At 45.4% G+C, this 18,701-nt stretch overlaps 1 protein-coding gene across 2 annotated transcripts in view; it reads right to left on the minus strand.

The window, feature by feature from the left end:
- FLT1 (fms related receptor tyrosine kinase 1) overlaps positions 1 to 18,701 on the minus strand; it is a 370,086-nt gene that overhangs the window by 64,853 nt on the left and 286,532 nt on the right. For both annotated transcript variants that reach the window (XM_078657127.1, XM_078657126.1), the window contains 2 exons: positions 10,633 to 10,746; positions 7,546 to 7,634 (listed from right to left, as the gene is read on the minus strand). In XM_078657127.1, the coding sequence (XP_078513253.1) occupies positions 7,546 to 7,634; positions 10,633 to 10,746 (203 nt within the window). The remainder of the gene's footprint in view (positions 1 to 7,545; positions 7,635 to 10,632; positions 10,747 to 18,701) is intronic.

The raw sequence follows: 18,701 nt of genomic DNA on the forward strand, positions 1-18,701 counted from the left end.
CTGTTTAAACTCTGCTGTAGACCCCATTGAATGCTACACGGCATTGCGAGGAGGTAGGAATGCAGAGTTATTGGGGATATTTACTTGTGTATAAAACTTGTTCATCCAAGAAATATTGTCTCATTTTAAATTCTTAGCTTGATTTACTAACAGGTACAGAACAGGAATCAAAAATGCAAGGCTCCCCCACTCAGAATATATCCCAGAACCGGCCTAGCCCAAGCAGAAGGGTGAGCTTCCCTCATTCAGAACAGACCCAGCCAGAGCAGAAGGGCGAGCTCATTCAGAACAGGTCTAGCCCAAGTTGAAGGGCAAGCTTCCCTCCCTCCAGACAGGCCAAGCCCAGGCAGAAGGGCAAGCCTCTCTCACTCAGAATAGGCCCATCGCAAGCAGAAGCGCAAGCTTCATTCCCTCAAAACAGGCCCATCGCAAGCAGAAGCGCAAGCTTCATTCCCTCAAACCAAGCCCAGCCCAAGCAGAAGAGCACGCTCCCCTTCCTCAAAATAGGCCCAGCCCAAGCAGAACGGCAAGCTTCACTCCCTCAAAACAGGCTCATCCCAAGCAGAGGAGCAAGCTTCACTCCTCAAACCAAGCCCAACCCAAGCAGAAGGACGCGCTCCCCTCCCTCAAAACAGGCCTAGCAGAAGGGTGAGCTTCACTCCTCAAACCAAGCCCAGCCCAAGCAGAAGGACGCGCTCCCCTCCCTCAAAACAGGCCCAGCCGAAACTGAAGGGCAATCTAATAATGTTACACAATCAACTTTGACATTTCCAAAAACACACAGTAACACATCTTCAGTACTGCTGGGCTGCGTAGATTTCACAAAGGTGACATGGAAAGATCCAACATATTTATTATCCTACAATGGCCCTGTGGCTCGTCCCTACACTGAAATCCCAAAACCAACCTCGAGATGTTGTCCATTCCCTGAGTACCTCCTCTCCCCCCTCTCTATTATCTCGTTCTTGCTCTCTATTTTTAATTGCCATATCTTTTCTACTCTCTCTAGACCTCTGCTCTTTGCTTTATTTCTGTGGTGTGCTCTGCTGTCTGATTCTGACACATCACAAACTAAAATGATGGACAGAGTGTTGAAACTTTTCAAACATTCATCTCCAGTCACAGATCTGAGTTTAATCCATCGTTATTTTACACGCCACGTCACCCCAGTTTGGCCCCAGCCATATGCAAATCAGTCTTGACCCTGCTCCCCATGGGAAAAGTCCAGCCCGAACTGCCAGGCCTGGTCCTCCCTGTACCGGAAACAAGCATCTCCTTTCTACTCTCACTAGACCTCTGCTCATTGCTTTATTTCTGTCATGTGATCTACTTTCTAATTCTGACGGTCAGTACATGCTTCCGTTTCTGGCTCTTTTTTTCTCCTTCTACTCTGCTTCCTGCAGAGGTGCCCCGTTTTCCCAGCATTTATTGTACTCTGAAGTGTCCTTGATGTCCCTCCATCACATCAATCTGTACCCATCCTGTTTATTCTCAATTAAATACCTCACTCGCTTTCAGTAGATTGCATTTAGATACCCATCTGTCTGCATTTATTATTATTTTTATCTATTTAGCAGTTTTATCCAGCACAAGTGCTTTGCATACGAGACAAGGCAAATAATATAGATACCGAAAATAAACATTATACAATAATGTACGAAAGTATTGCAATGTATACATTTACGAGAACGAATCCACCATAAGTAACAAATATACAGGAATATAAAACTTGGGTTGCTCATTCAGAGTAGATGGGATCAGTTAAACAGTAAAGACCGCTCATAATAAAATGTGACGCGGAACGTATTTGTATTCCTCATTTGTTTATTTTTATCTTGTGCATGTGTCCATTAGCTCATGCCATCACTCTAATTTTCAATGGGTGCTTTATGTACAATTGTTTACTACTGTCAAGCCATTCAAACCACTACTGTTCACACTGATTACAAATTATTCAAATGCACATGGTCTTTACGCTGAATTTATGTCAATTAAAGGGCATCCTGGGCAACTGCTTTTTGTGATAATTTAAGCTTTAAAGGATTTAGCCATTGTCACTGGCACTGCCACATTTTGCGCAGCTCCAAGCGCTGACCTTTTGTTGTACATATTCCCCAGCGATGCTTGCTTGATCATAGAAAAAATAGCTGGCAGTGGCACAAGAGGCAAATAATATGCTGTGAAGTGGTGAGAAGTGAAGCAACTTGGCAGCGCCGCTAATCAGAGCAAAGACATGCTCTGAAGGAGGTCCTAAATATGGATGAAATTCTGGTTTTGAAGTTTTTACTCAGGGGTCTGCTCCGAGCTGTAAAAAGATAGAGAGGGAGGATTCCGATAATTCAACTAGTGAGATACATTGTGAAAGAGCTATAATGGTGTTCTTCCCTCAGTGACAAGATCATAATCTGTTAAGCGTTGTTCATTGAGGATTCTTCCCTGGTGAAGTTTTAGCAAATATAGTGGTAAATAGTGCCTTTTCAGTACATTAATACATTAACATTTCTCAAACCCAGTTGCATAGCAGGGGGGCCAAGGCGACGATGGAGGCATCAAAAATGTCTCCTCTGCACCAAGCGAGTGCAAGGATTGCAAGGCCAACTTAAAGAAATGCTGCATTTTACAGTGCAACTTCTCTATGAAGGTGGTGGAAAGGTCTATCAAGTTATCCCAACCATCTCCCCTGGATGCCTCACTCAAAAGACTTAACTCGAACAATTCGACCACCTAGTCCCTTTTAAAGTAGAAACTGTTTAAACTCTGCTGGAGACCCCATTGAATGCTACACGGCATTGCGAGGAGGGAGGAATGCAGAGTTATTGGGGATATTTACTTGTTTATAAAACTTGCTCATTCAAGAAATATTGTTTCATTTTAAATGTTTAGCTTGATTTACTAACAGGTACAGAACAGGAATCAGAAATGCAAGGCTCCCCCTCTCAGAATATATCCCGGAACAGGCCTAGCTCAAGCAGAAGGGTGAGCTTCACTCCTCAAACCAAGCCCAGCCCAAGCAGAAGGACGCGCTCCCCACCCCCAAAACAGGCCCAGCCGAAACTGAAGGGCAATCTAATAATGTTACACAATCAACTTTGACATTTCCAAAAACACACAGTAACACATCTTCAGTACTGCTGGGCTGGGTAGATTTCACAAAGGTGACATGGAAAGATCCAACACATTTATTATCCTACAATGGCCCTGTGGCTCGTCCCTACACTGAACTCCCAGAACCAACCTTGAGATGTTGTCCATTCCCTGAGTACCTCCTCTCCCCCTCTCTCTCTTGTCTCGTTCATGCTCTCTATTTTTAATTGCCATATCTTTTCTACTCTCTCTAGACCTCTGCTCATTGCTTTATTTCTGTGGTGTGATCTGCTGTCTGATTCTGACACAACATCACAAACTAAAATGATGGACAGTGTGTTGAAACTTTTCAAACATTCATCTCTAGCCACAGATCTGAGTTTAATCCATCGTTATTTTACACGCCACTTCACCCCAGTTTGGCCCCAGCCATATGCAAATCAGTCTTGACCCTGCTCCCCATGGGAAAAGTCCAGCCGGAACTGCCAGGCCAGGCCCTCCCTGGACCAGAAACAGGCATCTCCTTTCTACTCTCTCTAGACCTCTGCTCATTGCTTTATTTCTGGCATGTGATCTTCTTTCTAATTCTGACGGTCAGTACATGCTTCCATTTCTGGCTCTTTTTTTCTCCTTCTACTCTGCTTCCTGTAGAGGTGCCCTGTCTTCCCAGCATTTATTGTACTCTGAAGTGTCCTTGATGTCCCTCCATCACATCAATCTGTACCCATCCTGTTTATTCTCAATTAAATACCTCACTCGCTTTCAGTAGATTGCCTTTAGATACCCATCTGTCTGCATTTATTATTATTTTTATCTATTTAGCAGTTTTATCCAGCACAAGTGCTTTGCATACGAGACAAGGCAAATAATATAGATACCGAAAATAAACATTAAACAATAATGTACAAAAGTATTGCAATGTATACATTTACGAGAACGAATCCACCATAAGTAACAAATATACAGGAATATAAAACTTGGGTTGCTCATTCAGAGTAGATGGGATCAGTTAAACAGTAGAGACCGCTCATAATAAAATGTGACGCGGAACGTATTTGTATTCCTCATTTGTTTATTTTTATCTTGTGCATGTGTCCGTTAGCTCATGCCATCACTCTAATTTTCAATGGGTGCTTTATGTACAATTGTTTACTACTGTCAAGCCATTCAAACCACTACTGTTCACACTGATTACAAATTATTCAAATGCACATGGTCTTTACTCTAAATTTACGTCAATTAAAGGGCATCCTGAGCAACTGCTTTTTGTGATAATTTAAGCTTTAAAGGATTTGGCCATTGTCTTAAAAAATCTTGTTGGAAAGTACAAAGGTCATGCTTGTATTTCAATGGAATCCCCAAGGAGGGTTTTGGTTGGTTGTCTGTTTCAATCTGGTTCTTCGGCTATAAAGCCATGGGCCTGGTGAATTACAGCCAGAGATGTAATTTACATCACAACCTTATTTAATATTATTAAAGAATTTTCTACCCCCCCCCTGCCTTGGCATGCTCTAATGTAGTTCATGCCTTAATTACGTCCCATTTGGACTATGCAAACAGCCTGTATGTGGGAGCCCCGGCTTACCTGATCCAACGACTACAGATAGTGCAGAATGCCGCGGGTAGGCTGATCTGTAACATCCCGTATCGCCATTCCATCACGCCGTATCTGGCTAAACTGCACTGGTTACCGGTAAGCTTCCGCATACAATTTAAGGCCTGATCTTTGCCTTTAGGGCTCTTAACGGTCGAGGTCCTGCTTACTTGAGACATAGACTTAAATCTGTCCAATCAGTTCGTGACCTTAGATCGAACCATCTTCGCTCGATGTATGCCCCACGTTTCCGTCTTGCACGAACCGGGGGCCGGGCCTTTGCTGTAGCTACCTCTAAACTTTGGAATCGCCTCCCCATAGATCTTAGATTTATTACATCGGAGTCTCTGTTTCGGAGAAAACTTAAGACCTGGCTCTTTCCCATGATCTAGCCAGTACTGAATCTCTCTGGTGTCGGTTGTCTGCAGCGCCAGGACACCCCCGTTGGGGGTAGCCGCGCGCTTTATAAGCTTCAAATAATAATAATAATAAAAGGTTATTGTATATTGCCTCAAATTGTCTTTTAAATGACACAGTCTTTGATTACCGCCCTGTTGAGTCGACTTTTCTTTAAAGGGAGGTACCACCTAAGACATCTACTTGGGCATCGAATAGCCCACTATACAACATCCCAGAATCAGTTGTTATTTTGTTCCAATTTAACTTTTGTAACTTTTTCCAATTTTGTCAGCTGAAAATGAACACGAGGTTTTCACTGTCTTTCTTTTGATATTCTCTGCTACATTTCAAGTGGAAGGGAGCCACATGTTACTTTGTTACTCTCTGTGGTGCACTCATGAAGAACAAAACACACGTGCGAGCACACACACGTATTGTGTGCCATTCACTGCATGAGAAATGTGTTGGGTACAATCTCCCCTTTAAATTATTTTGTGGGGTACACGCTTAGGAATTGTGTGTTTATGGTGTTGTTCAAGGTTACACAGGCCTGTATACTAAAATGATGCTACTGCTCAGCTGAGAGCATTGTAATGACGGTTGGTCTTTTAGAGGGTGCAGGATTTTGTAGTTTGTTGGGTAAGCTATGGAACACAAGAGCTGCAAAACAGATGGTGTGGGCTGACACCAAGGAATGCCTCAAACACAACTGAAACACCAAAGGGGAGAGGTTGTGGCCTTGCGGCCAGAGCTGCCGACTTTGGAGCTGGGGAACCAGGTTCGAGACTCGGCGACGGCTCAGCTTTCACTGATTCTGGGCAAATCACTTAATCTGCCTACCAAAATGAATGTGTCATTGTGTAATGTAACTGGTGCTCGTGTAAAGCGCTCCATGGACGTGTTCACACCATATAAATCTGTAAAAAAATAAAAGCTATGTTTAAAAACATCTGAGGGCTCAGAAGGGTTTGTGTTCCCTACCTTTAGGAGGTTCATTACTGAGAGAGCAGATCTACGTCTGGTTTTTAAAACTTTGAATGTTGAGCCATGTCTGGAATTATTCACCAAATCTAACATTTGTGCTGATTTTTTGGATCGTTTGTCTGAAGCAGTGCACTTTTAGTGAATGTGTTATGTTGCTTATTTATAGAAGTTTCCACAGAAATTGGTTTGTTTGTGATTTATTGATGAATAGGTGGCACATGAATCGTTGCTTTTCTAAAATAGAGTGGCCCGGTATACAACCTTTACAACGCAACTTTTACCACGACCTACCATTACCACGCATTTTTTACAACGCAGGATCCATTACAACGCATACCATTACCACGCATGTATTTACAACGCAGGTACTTTTACAACGCATACCATTACAACGTAAGTATTGGTAAGTATATTATTTTATTAAAAATATTATTTGGGTTTTTTGGTAAAGGGGTATTTTTAGGGTTCAGGGTCAGTTTTGGGTTTTTGGGTAAAGGGGTATTTTTAGGGTTCAGGGTCAGTTTTCAGTTTTTGGGGAAAGGGGTATTTTTAGGGTTTAGGGTCAGTTTTCAGTTTTTGGGTAAAGGGGTATTTTTAGGGTTTAGGGTCAGTTTTCAGTTTTTGGGTAAAGGGATATTTTTAGGGTTTAGGGTCAGTTTTCAGTTTTTGGGTAAAGGGGTATTTTTAGGGTTCAGGGTCAGTTTTCAGTTTTTGGGTAAAGGGGTATTTTTAGGGTTTAGGGTCAGTTTTCAGTTTTTGGGTAAAGGGGTATTTAGTTTTGGGTTTTTGGGTAAAGGGGTATTTTTAGGGTTCAGGGTCAGTTTTGGGTTTTTGGGTAAAGGGGTATTTTTAGGGTTCAGGGTCAGTTTTGGGTTTTTGGGTAAAAGGGGTATTTTTTGGGTAAAGGGGTATTTTTAGGGTTCAGGGTCAGTTTTGGGTAAAGGGGTATTTTTAGGGCTCAGGGTCAGTTTTGGGTTTTGGGGTAAAGGGGTATTTTTAGGGTTCAGGGTCAGTTTTGGGTTTTTGGGTAAAAGGGGTATTTTTTGGGTTCAGGGTCAGTTTTGGGTTTTTGGGTAAAAGGGTACAGGGTAAAAATTAAATATAATTAAATTTAAATTACATTAAATTAAATTGATTAAATTAAATTAAATTAATTAAATTAAATTAAATTCAATTAAATTAATTAAACTAAATTAAATTAAATTAAATTACATTATATTAATTTTAATTAAATTAAATATTAAAAAATATTATATACTTACCAATACTTACGTTGTAATTGTATGCGTTGTAAAGGTATATGCGTTGTAAATACATGCGTGGTAATGGTATGCGTTGTAATGGATCCTGCGTTGTAAAAAATGCGTGGTAATGGTAGGCGTGGTAAAAGTATGCGTTGTAACGTCATACATCCCAGTGGCCCTAATCCAGCTGCAATTGAGAGTTATTAATGCTGAAATCGGTGGGTCTGAACTTTCCCTTACCTTACGGAAGAAGAAGAAATCCCTTTTGCTTTTGAGGTAGGCAGACAGATTCCCATACTTGCAGTATTCAACAATGACCATTAGGGGGCCTGAGTAATGGAAAAGAAACATATTTTAAGAGATGGCGTTGAAATGCAGTCTTTAAGTACGTCGCCATAGCTACTTTCGGCTTTTAAAACATAATACAAGTTAACACAACAAAAGTCAGCTATCTCACAAAGTTCAACATTTTCCTTTCCTGCGGTTGCAACTATATCACCTGACTTGCACAGAGATGCAAGACAGCGAGCAGCCCTAAAAGCGACAGCCCCCAGCAGTCCAATGAACAGATACCTAAACTCTGTGATCCAAAAGTGAGCCAAAGGGGTATTCCATGGACTGGGGACATATACCAATAATGCACCACAGCATTTGTGTTGCATGTGAATGCTCTGCAGAATAACTAGGGTGGCTTAGTATCTCAGTGCTGGAGATGTACTGTAATCTGGTAGGTCCATCAGTACAGAGTTACAAATAAGGAGACCAGAATATCCAGTAGAGTGACTTCTAGAAGAGGGCTTTCAAGAGGAAGGCCTAAGTAGTCACAAGGGATCTTCCACCTGCAAACCTGGCACTTGCAAACTTTTCGGACAGTTCGCAAGGCCCTGCTGACGATTATGGTGGAGAATATGTGGGCAGATGAAAGTTTGTGGGAGGGCACCCCGACAGAGGAACAAGTTGAAGGCACTCTCCGTACACACAGAAGGGTATATGTACAAGCCTCTAGCGCCACCGCAGAGTCTCTTTTTTGACGCTCCATTGGAGGGTGCCCTGCACCATATTTACAAAGTGGCAATAAGCCATTTTTTGTGGCTTAACGCCAATTTGTAAATATGCTACCCTTTCACGCAGGTATCTGCGTGAAAGAGGCGAGCAATGGAGGATGATTTGCTACTTCTATGTGTGCTACAAAATGCAGCACACACAGAAGTAACAACAGCCATTATCGATTGTTTATGTGCAGGAAGGGGAACCTTCTGGCACATGAATAATCATTCCCTGCAATGCAGGCCCCCTTGCCCTATGGTGCAAGGGGGCTGAGCTGGCGATAGGCAGCCAATGTTAGCGCCAGTGCTAGGGAAAACACAGGGGTGCACCGTATTGTAGTAAATACGGGTTATCCTTGCGTTTTGGAAACGTCGGAGCGCGGCAATGCCACATTTTGCGCAGCTCCAAGCTCTGACATTTTGTTGTACATATTCCCCAGCGATGCTTGCTTGATCATAGAAAAAATTGCTGGCAGTGGCACAAGAGGCAAATAATATGCTGTGAAGTGGTGAGAAGTGAAGCAACTTGGCAGCGCCGCTAAGCAGAGCAAAAACATACTCTGAAGGAGGTCCTAAATATGGATGAAATTCTGGTTTTGAAGTTTTTACTTAGGGGTCTGCTCCGAGCTGTAAAAAGAAAGAGAGGGAGGATTCGGATAATTCAACTAGTGAGATACATTGTGAAAGAGCTATAATGGTGTTCTTCCCTCACTGACAAGATCACAATCTGTTAGGCGTTGTTCATTGCTCTATTTAAAGCACTTAAGTAATGCATGTAATATAATTATTAATCTTCACTCAAGAAAAGTTCCATTTGACCAGTTGCAAATGGTTTCTAATGGATCAAGTTGAAGCACATGGGATTCTGACATTTGAATTACATACACTCAGCAAAACAAACAAGGAAATACAAAGCTGACAATTGGGACTTCATTAGGTATATTTGCTAAGATTTTTCATACATTAAGACCCTGATTATGAGTTTAGATGCTATTTATCGCACCTGATAAATAAAAATATCATTGGGTACTTTATTTATCGGGTGTGATAAATAACACCTATTACCAGTTGGTCAGGAATAACAGACGTATTTTGGTGTATAATGCATCAAACTCTGCATGATACAGTAATACCGTATGTTTCCCGCCCATAAAATTTTGGCAAGTTTGACCTGTAGACATGTAATAAAGGTTGAGATATTTAACACATCTGATTATTATTGGATGGGTTAAATACCTACCAATTTGTAATTCCAATCCCTGTTTACGCACGGGTCAGAATATAATAACCAACACAATATCAGGGTCTAAGGCCCAGATGTAGGTAATAGCACATTACCGAATGGTAAATACAGAATTTTACCGATTCGTTATTTACAATTCGGTAATTGCTATGTAGGTAAATAATTCGGTAAAAATACAGAATCTGTAATATTCGGTAATTACCGATTCGCTAATTACCGATTCGGTAATTACCGAATCGGTATTTGCCATTGATTCCTATGGGCCTTGAAGCCCATAGGATTCAATAGCAAATACCGATTCGGTAATTACCGAATCAGTAAAATCACCGAATTTACAAGGGGGACAGGGTGTCACTTTGACACCCTGTTGCACCCCTGTTTCTGGCTTGTGTGCCATGTGACACACAGACATGCCCTTAGGGCATGTCTGTGTGCCACATGGCACAGGTGTACATGAACAGATGTGCATGTACACTGGAATTCGTTATTTACCATGGAATAGTATTCCATGGTAAATAACGATTCGGTAAGGGCCTGTGGCACTGATTATAGTGCCACCTACATCTTGATTTACAGAATCGGTATATATACCGATTCGGTATTTTACCGATTCTGTAAATTTACCGAATCAGTAAATATACCGATTCTGTAAATAAAATGCCCCCCTACATGCCAATTCCAAAATACCGGTCGGTAACGGCCGAAATCGGCCGTCACCGACCGGTAATTGGCGACCTACATCTGGGCCTAAGAGTGGCTTATTTCAGATGTAGGTGTAAATTACGACTGAATCTCAATGTGTTGGTCACACCTGCCATTTACCCGCGGTAAACACACACAAACTGTGACTCACATCTTAAAAGAAGCAATATATTTTTTGACAAGTTATGGCGGAGTTAAAATCAAATAGAACTTTTTCCAGGTCAGCTGATTCAATTCTGCTCCTCATTTATGACAGTACAGCTTCCTTGCGTCTACTTTCTTTGCTGTAAAAACACAAAATGGCTGCGGACGGCCGCCATGCTGATGGTGCTTTACCTCCTTGCCTCGTGCAGGCACCAAGCAGATTCACGACATTGAGGTGATGGCCAATGTGAATCAGGATTTTCAGCTCTGTCATCAAAGCCTTGTGCTCGCTGGCCGTCGCTCCCTCTGTGAACAAAGAACATTGAGCGAGACATGAAGCTGGCCCTTTCCAGCAGAGGGTTCTCTGTCACCACTTCTGGCCTGTTCTTAGTAACTCAAAATAAACACCAACTGAAAAACATCACCTAAGCCTTCTTCCTAAGCCAATGTGTGTGTTTGTATGTGTGCGCTAACCCGTCTACAGTGCAATGAAGCGCTATGCAAGAGGTGGGTGTTATATGGCGGGAGGAAGGGGTTGGTGGGATATGGCAGAATATGGAGGAAATTTGTTTTAATGGGCTAGGTAGGTGGGTGGCATAGCGAGAGAGAGAGAAAAAGAGAGGAGTGAGAGAGACAAGGGCACCTACACACCCCTGGGTTGTGGCACTCAATAAGTACCTCCACAATGGCTATAATAGCTGTGAGGACTCCTGTTGCTGAATGACCACAGAGGTTCCAATATTCCAGTCATGTGAAAAAGAAGCTATTGTAGTATCAAGACCTCATACTTGTAGCTGCACCTGACCAATGTCTTACGCAGGTGCTCCCCTCCACAATTATTGGGTACCTTCAACCTTGTGTTGAATTCCTGCAAGCTTAATACCCTAGTCTAGAAAAGAGAAAATAAAAGTGCAAAAACTAATAGCAAATAGCAAGACATAACTTCCTGTCCCTCATTTTCAGAGCCATCATACAAACAGAAATGCTCAGGTGAGAAACTGAGGCACATTCTGACTGTATCCATATATTTTCAGTAAAGTGGAAATCCCATAGCTGGTAATCCACCAGCAAAATAATTATCCTATTTAAAGTTCTCGAACTGGATATCATAGTCACTGTAATACACTACAAAAATTACCAGCAGTAAAAAGGCTTACAGTAGCCAACTGACACCAGGGGTGCAAATCATGTACATCTCTTTCGGTTCACAGCTAATATCTTGATAACTACTATGGTCCTGCATGTCAGGGGTAAGAATGGCACGTATGCAATCCCTCGTCAAATTTTATGTTAAAATCAATGGCTCTCAGACGAAGGCTCCACGGGCTATAAATTAGTTTCTGTGTAGAGACTGGAAGGCTCTTGCTCGACTGAAGTCCTCTGACTTGATGTTTAAGGTTGGAGATTGCTTCGCTTTGGATAAGCAAGTTCAGGAGAACTATGCCTCACTCTGCGCTAAAATTACCTCGGCGCTGGACTCTCATGCCCCCTTCAAAGTACGAAGTTGCGAGGGGAAAACCTCCGCCCCCTGGTTCAATAATACGTTGAAAAACTTAAAACTAGGCTGTAAACAAGCGGAGAGAAGTTGGAGGCGTGAATATGAGGAAACTAACAGATTGCAGTGTAAAATCCAGGAATATAAGAATTTGATTAGGAAATCTAAGGCTGACTATTTTGCTTCCTTGATTTGCAATGCTACTAACAGCTCTAGCAGTATTTTTAACATACTAAATAGTCTCAATAACCCTGACTGTTCCAAGAACTCCATTGTCCCGTCTCAGGAACTTTGTGAGAATCTGGCGAAATTCTTCAAGGAAAAAATTGAGCTAATCATCAAGGATCTGGAGGATCCTTCTGAGATTAGTAGCCCTTCGGCCACCGGACATAGGCCTCCGGAGGACAAGACTAACGGTCCAGTTTGGCCGCTAGGTGAACCTTTATTAGAGTTCCCACCTCTTACGGAAGAAGCCTTTAGCGGGCTGGCGCAGGGTATTTCCTCCGGTTCTCCTTTGGACCCCGTACCACACAAGATTTGGAAGGAGGATGAGGATGAATTATTCCCAACTCTCCGCCTGATTTGTAATCAATCACTTGCCACTGGTATTGTTCCAGCCCATTGGAAGCAGGCTCTGATATCGACCCTGCTGAAGAAGCCTTCCTTAGACCCTGAATGCTCTAAGAACTACAGACCGATTTCCTTGCTGCCTTTTCTAGCCAAAATTGTCGAGTGTATGGTCAGCCTAACCCTTTCAAACCATCTGGAACAGCATCACTTATTAGAGGACGACCAATTTGGCTTTCGGCCGGCTCACGGGACCGAAACGGCCTTAGTTACCGCCCTGGATGAGCTTCAAAGGCGCGCAGACAGGGGACAGGCAGCTGTATTGATTCTGCTTAACCTTTCTGCCGCCTTTGATACGGTTAACCATGAGATTTTGCTGAGCCGACTAAGTGATGCTGGGGTGAGAGGTAGCACTCTGTTGTGGTTTCGGTCATTCTTGCAGGACAGACAGCAGGCGGTGTCCCTGCCTCCTTTTCAGTCGGTGTTTTCTCCTGTTCCGCATGGGGTGCCTCAGGGCTCAGCAATTAGCCCCATCCTTTTCAACCTTTATTTAAGACCTCTGATCACGCTTATTAAATCCTATAAGATCAAGACAATAAATTACGCGGACGACACGCAGATGATCCTCTCCTTTGAGGGAGAGGAGTCGACACCAGTGGATGTATTCCACAATTGTCTGCGGGATACGTCACGCTGGCTGCAGAATAACCCTCTTCAATTCAATGCTGGGAAGACGGAGGTGCTTTTTAGCGCTGGGAATAAGATCTCCCGTCCTTTTCCAGGGAATTTTTGGCCCCCCGAGACAGCGACCAAAGTGCAGCCAGTGGAATCAGTCAGTAACTTAGGGGTCATGCTTGATCACAAACTCAGCATGGAGACTCAGGTCGTTAAAACGACCTCTTGCTGCTTTGCAATTCTGCGGTCTCTGCGTAAGATCCTGCCATTATTACCATCTCAGGCGCGTGCCGAAGTGGCAAGATGTACGATCCTTAGTAGGCTGGATTATTGTAACGCCTTATTACTGGAGTCTCCCGGCTTCTTGTTGGATAGGCTCCAAAGAATTCAATCAGCGGCTGCAAGGTTGATCTTGGGGCTTCCCAGAAGAGCGCATGCACCGGCAGCTCTGGCGGAACTTCACTGGCTTCCTTTGAGACAGAGGGTACAATTCAAGTCCCTTTGTCTCGTCTTTAAGGCTCTCCATGGAACAGGACCTCTACCCCTGCAATCTAAATTTGCCTGGTATACTCCAACCAGGCAGCTTCGCTCTTCATCGGCTAGACTGGTGAGAGTGCCTAGGATTAGGAAGGTTAGATCAGGGGGTAGATCTTTCGAGGTGGCAGCTGCCAAATTATGGAATAAGCTCCCGTGCGAGATCAGGCAAATTGAGGAGCTTCTTCCCTTTAGAAAAAAGGTTAAAACCTGGCTATTTCCCGAGTAACTCAGTCTGGCCGGCCTGCTCTGACATTCTTCCGTCCTCTTGAGCCACCAGCGCCAGGATGCCTGTAAGGTGATAGTGCGCTTTATAAGACTAACAAATAAATAAATAAATAAATGTTATCTGATCCCGTTACCGTACTTACCAAACATGCTGCATAGTGTTAATAGACCCAGCGTACTTGAGGTGCCGCTTTAATACACCCTAATCTGCACATTTTAAAACATTAGCTTCTGCAGCCCAGGAGCAAAAATGAAGGGCCTGATTTAGATTCCGGCAGACGAGTTACTCCATCAAAACAGTGTCGGATATCCTGTCCGCCGAAATATGAATCCCATGGGATTTACATTTTGGCGTATGGGATTCCCATCATAGCTGAAATATAAATCCCACATTCCCCGAAATATAAATCCCATATTGGATTTATATGTCAACGGATGGGATATCTGTCACGTTGCATGATGCACCCCTTAATATAGTAATGAAATTACAGATTTAAGTATCACCTATTGAATTAACCTGAGACAGAGTGTATGGGGTCATGAAGTCAATTGAAGAATAAAGTTGAGGCCCTCCGAGTGAAGGAATAAGGATTTTCAAATCCCATAGGACATAACAACTGTTTGCTAAATCCTAGTGGATAGCATGTATACACCTACAAAGGAGTTAGAGAACGTGAAATGAGTACCATAGGTGAATGAGAATGATCACATGGACTCATTGGTTTTGGCGGGTAATTGCTTTAGAAGTGCAATTTATATTTCGAACTTGCAGGGTCGTTTAGAAATGTTACTGGTAAATCTAGTGATGTAAAATAGAAAATACAAATAGGGAATATTGTTTTCCTGCTGTACACGTCTTTATCATCAAAATAACTACAATTTAAAGGCCCAGGATGGTCACCCTCCCCTATTGACAAATGTAGTGGGTAGAACGTCACTAATTTGAAAAAAGCAAACAGATTTAGCCTACCATTCTTTCAAGATCCTTAAATTGACCATATTAAATTGGGTAACAAGAACATTTTTACAGAACAATTAAAAACTGCAGCAGTGTGGTCTGAAACGCTACGTAAAAAAGGCTCCTAAAATTATTCTCATCTTTTGCCTGGACATGTAATGGATATTGCTTCACATGGATATCACGACAAGAAGCGACTGATCTTGCAGAGTTGGGGATACAAATGCTTACAGAGCCCATAAAATTCACCAACAATAGGTATTCTAGAGTTTTGCTGTGTTTGATGTCACCTGGTGTTTTTAGATCTATTGCCACATCATTAGCCCGTGGCCCCTTTAATTAATTGAACATGCTTGCCGCACAGTTGATCTAGGCAACCGTTAAGCCTACTTTTGCCTCCCACCCCACACTCCAAAAGCACTTTGGGTTGCCGTCTCTAAAACTGCATAAAAGAATGCTGCACCACCACTACCTCTAACTCACAACAATCGAGGTGCCACTACATTCAATCAATCAATCAATCAGAGTACTTGTAAAGCGCGCTACTTACCCGTGAGGGTCTCAAGGCGCGATGGGTAGGGGGGGTGCTGCTACTGTCTTGAGGAGTCTTCTGAAGGCGAGTAGGTCTTGGGTCTGCCGTATGTGGGTAGGGAGGGTGTTCCAGGTCTTGGCGGCGAGGAAGGAGAAGGATCTGCCACCGGAGGTTGTTCGTTTGATGCGGGGGACAGTGGCGAGGGCGAGGCTGGCGGAGCTGGCGGGTGGGGGTGTAGAAGCTGAGTTTGCTGTTCAGGTAGGCTGGTCCGGCGTTGTGGAGTGCTTTGTGTGCGTGGGTGAGGCGCTTGAAGGTGATCCTCTTGTCGACGGGGAGCCAGTGTAGGTCTCTCAGGTGGGGGGGGGTGATGTGGCGGGGGACATTGACGATCAGTCGGGAGGAGGCGTTTTGGATGCGTTGTTGTCGTCATAGGTGTTTGGCTGGGATTCCTGCTTAGAGTGCGTTGCCGTAGTTCAGTCTTGTGCTGACAAGGGCCTGTGTCACAGTTCTTCTTGTTTCGGTCGGGATCCACTTGTAGATCCTGCAGACATTGGAGGCACTACAACAGAATTACGACTAATGAAGATGCCAGTAGCCCAAATAAGGGAAGAAGAAGATAGTCGTATGGGTTGGACTAGGCTAAGATGTATTGTAAGGCTTAAGATTAGAGTAAACCTGTTTTATGGCAAGGGGTAGTGGTGGTTCAGCATCCTTATATGCAGTTTTAGAAATTGTAACTCTATTTGCTTTTGGGTGTGGGGTGAAGGCTTAGGATTAAGGTAAAGCATTGGGTTACACTTGACATAAAAGTTAGGGTAAAGTTAATTTTTAGGGTTTGGGATGGTGCACTTGCTATTATATTCACATATTCGATGAGGCAGCATATCAAGTAGTGATTTACATCCAAACGGACTGACAAGAATGTCAGTTGTGAAATAAGTGAATAAGTGATGATTCTTACATTTATGGCCACCTGAGAAACAGGTATGGATTCCAAAGAGGTTTTTAGCTCTCCTGGCACAGGCCAAGAGAGTAATTCTATTAGGTTTATAAACATACATAAACAGTGTAAAATATATAAATGAGACACTGTGCCTCTCGAGGCCGGGTCACCCCCTTGCTCCCTCGCCTGCTGACCTGATAGCCAGCCAGCCTCCTTGCCAGCCAGCCTCCTTGCCTGCCTGCCTGTCTGCCGACACCGTCGCCCCCCCAGCACCCCGAGCGGCCCAGCCTCAGCTGAGCCGCCCGCTCGCCGCTCGCCACTTTTTCCCGCCGCTGGCCCCCTGCGGCCCCGCCCACCACCGGCCCATTGGCCCAGCCGATCGCCCAGACCAGCAGACCCGCCCTCCCGTCCCCCTTCTTATGACGCCCCCGGAGCGACCGCGCAGCGGACGCGCGCAGCGGGAGCACCGATTGAGCGCTGAAGGTGCGCCAAAGGTAAGCCCGTCTGCGCCCGTCCGCGCCTGGACCGCGCCCAGTGCCAGGACCCCTGGCCCCCACCGCCGGAAGCCGACCCGACGGACCTACGACGCCACCGAACTCAACGCACTCAACACCGGCCGAACCCCGGGCTGCTGCCGAGCCACACCGAGACCCACCCACGGACCCTTCAGCTGCCACTCCTGCAACTTCACCTGCAACCGGACCCACGCCACACCAGCACCCACCAAGCCGAACTCCAGCAGCACCCACCTGAGGTGCATCCTGCTCAACACCCGCTCCGTCCACAGACACGCCGTCGAGCTCTGGAACCTGCTCGACACCACAGACCCAGACGTCGCCTTCCTCACGGAAACCTGGATGAACGCCTCCTCAGCGCCCGACATCGCCATCGCCATCCCGGACGGCTACAAGATCATCCGGAGGGACCGCGTCAACCAGACAGGAGGAGGCATCGCCATCATCCACAGGAACACCATCCGCATCACGACCAACACCGACGACAACCTCGCACCCGCCGAACACCTGCACTTCCAGATCCACGCCAACCCCAAGACCACCCTCAGAGGCACCCTCATCTACAGACCCCCGGGACCACGCACACAATTCAGCGAGGACATCGCCGACTTCGTCAGCCCGCTCGCCCTCCCCTCCGCCGACTACATCCTCCTCGGGGACCTCAACTTCCACCTGGAGAACAACAACGACCGCAACACCACCACCCTGCTGGACAACCTCGCCAACCTCGGACTCAAGCAACTGGTGACCACCCCCACCCACTACGCCGGACACACACTCGACCCGATCTTCTCTTCCAGCAAGGACATCGCCTTCAGCCACGCCACGGGACTCCACTGGACGGACCACAGCTGCGTCCACTTCAGCTTCAGAAGAACCACGCTCCACCATCACCAGCAACAGGTTCCCCGCAGAAGCTGGAACAAGATCACTACAGACCAGCTCACTACTTCCCTGAGCAAGAACCCTTCCACCAGCACAACGAACCCCAGCCAAGCAGCCACCAACCTCACGAAATGGATCAGCGACTGCGCAGACGACCTCGCCCCGCTGAAGACCCCGCCGAGCAGACCCGGCAGCAAGAAAGCCCCATGGTTTAACGACGAACTCAAGAGCTCCAAGAAGAACTGCAGAGCACTCGAGAAAACCTGGCGCAGAGACCCAACACCGGACAACATGACTGCCCTCAAGCTCGCCACCCGAAAACACCACCAACTGATCCACGCCGCCAAGAAAACCGCATTCAAGGAACGACTGGACAACAACGCACACAACAGCAAGGAACTCTTCAACATCGTGAAAGAGCTCTCCAACCCCAACGCCGGAAACAACGACATCACCCCTTCGCAAGACCTCTGCAACTCCCTCGCCTCCTACTTCCACAACAAGATCGCAGACATCCACAACAGCTTCAGCACTCAACCGACGCACGCCACGACCGAACCACCGCCCCCCTCCACCACCCTCCGCGCCTGGACCCCGATCAGCACCGAAGACACCATCCGCACGATGAACTCCATCCACTACGGATCTCCGACAGACCCCTGCCCTCACCACGTCTTCAACAAGGCCGACGCTGTCATCGCACCCCACCTGCGGGACATCATCAACACCTCCTTCGACATCGCCACCTTCCCGGAGAGCTGGAAGCACGCCGAACTCAGCGCTCTACTCAAGAAACCATCAGCAGACCCTACCGACCTCAACAACTACCGCCCCATCTCGCTGCTCCCGTTTCCGGCCAAAGTCATCGAGAAGACCGTCAACAAGCAACTGGCCGCCTTCCTCGAGACGAACGGCTCCCTCGACCTCTC

Source organism: Lissotriton helveticus, chromosome 8 (genome assembly GCF_964261635.1).
Source record: "Lissotriton helveticus chromosome 8, aLisHel1.1, whole genome shotgun sequence".
Taxonomy (NCBI): domain Eukaryota; kingdom Metazoa; phylum Chordata; class Amphibia; order Caudata; family Salamandridae; genus Lissotriton; species Lissotriton helveticus.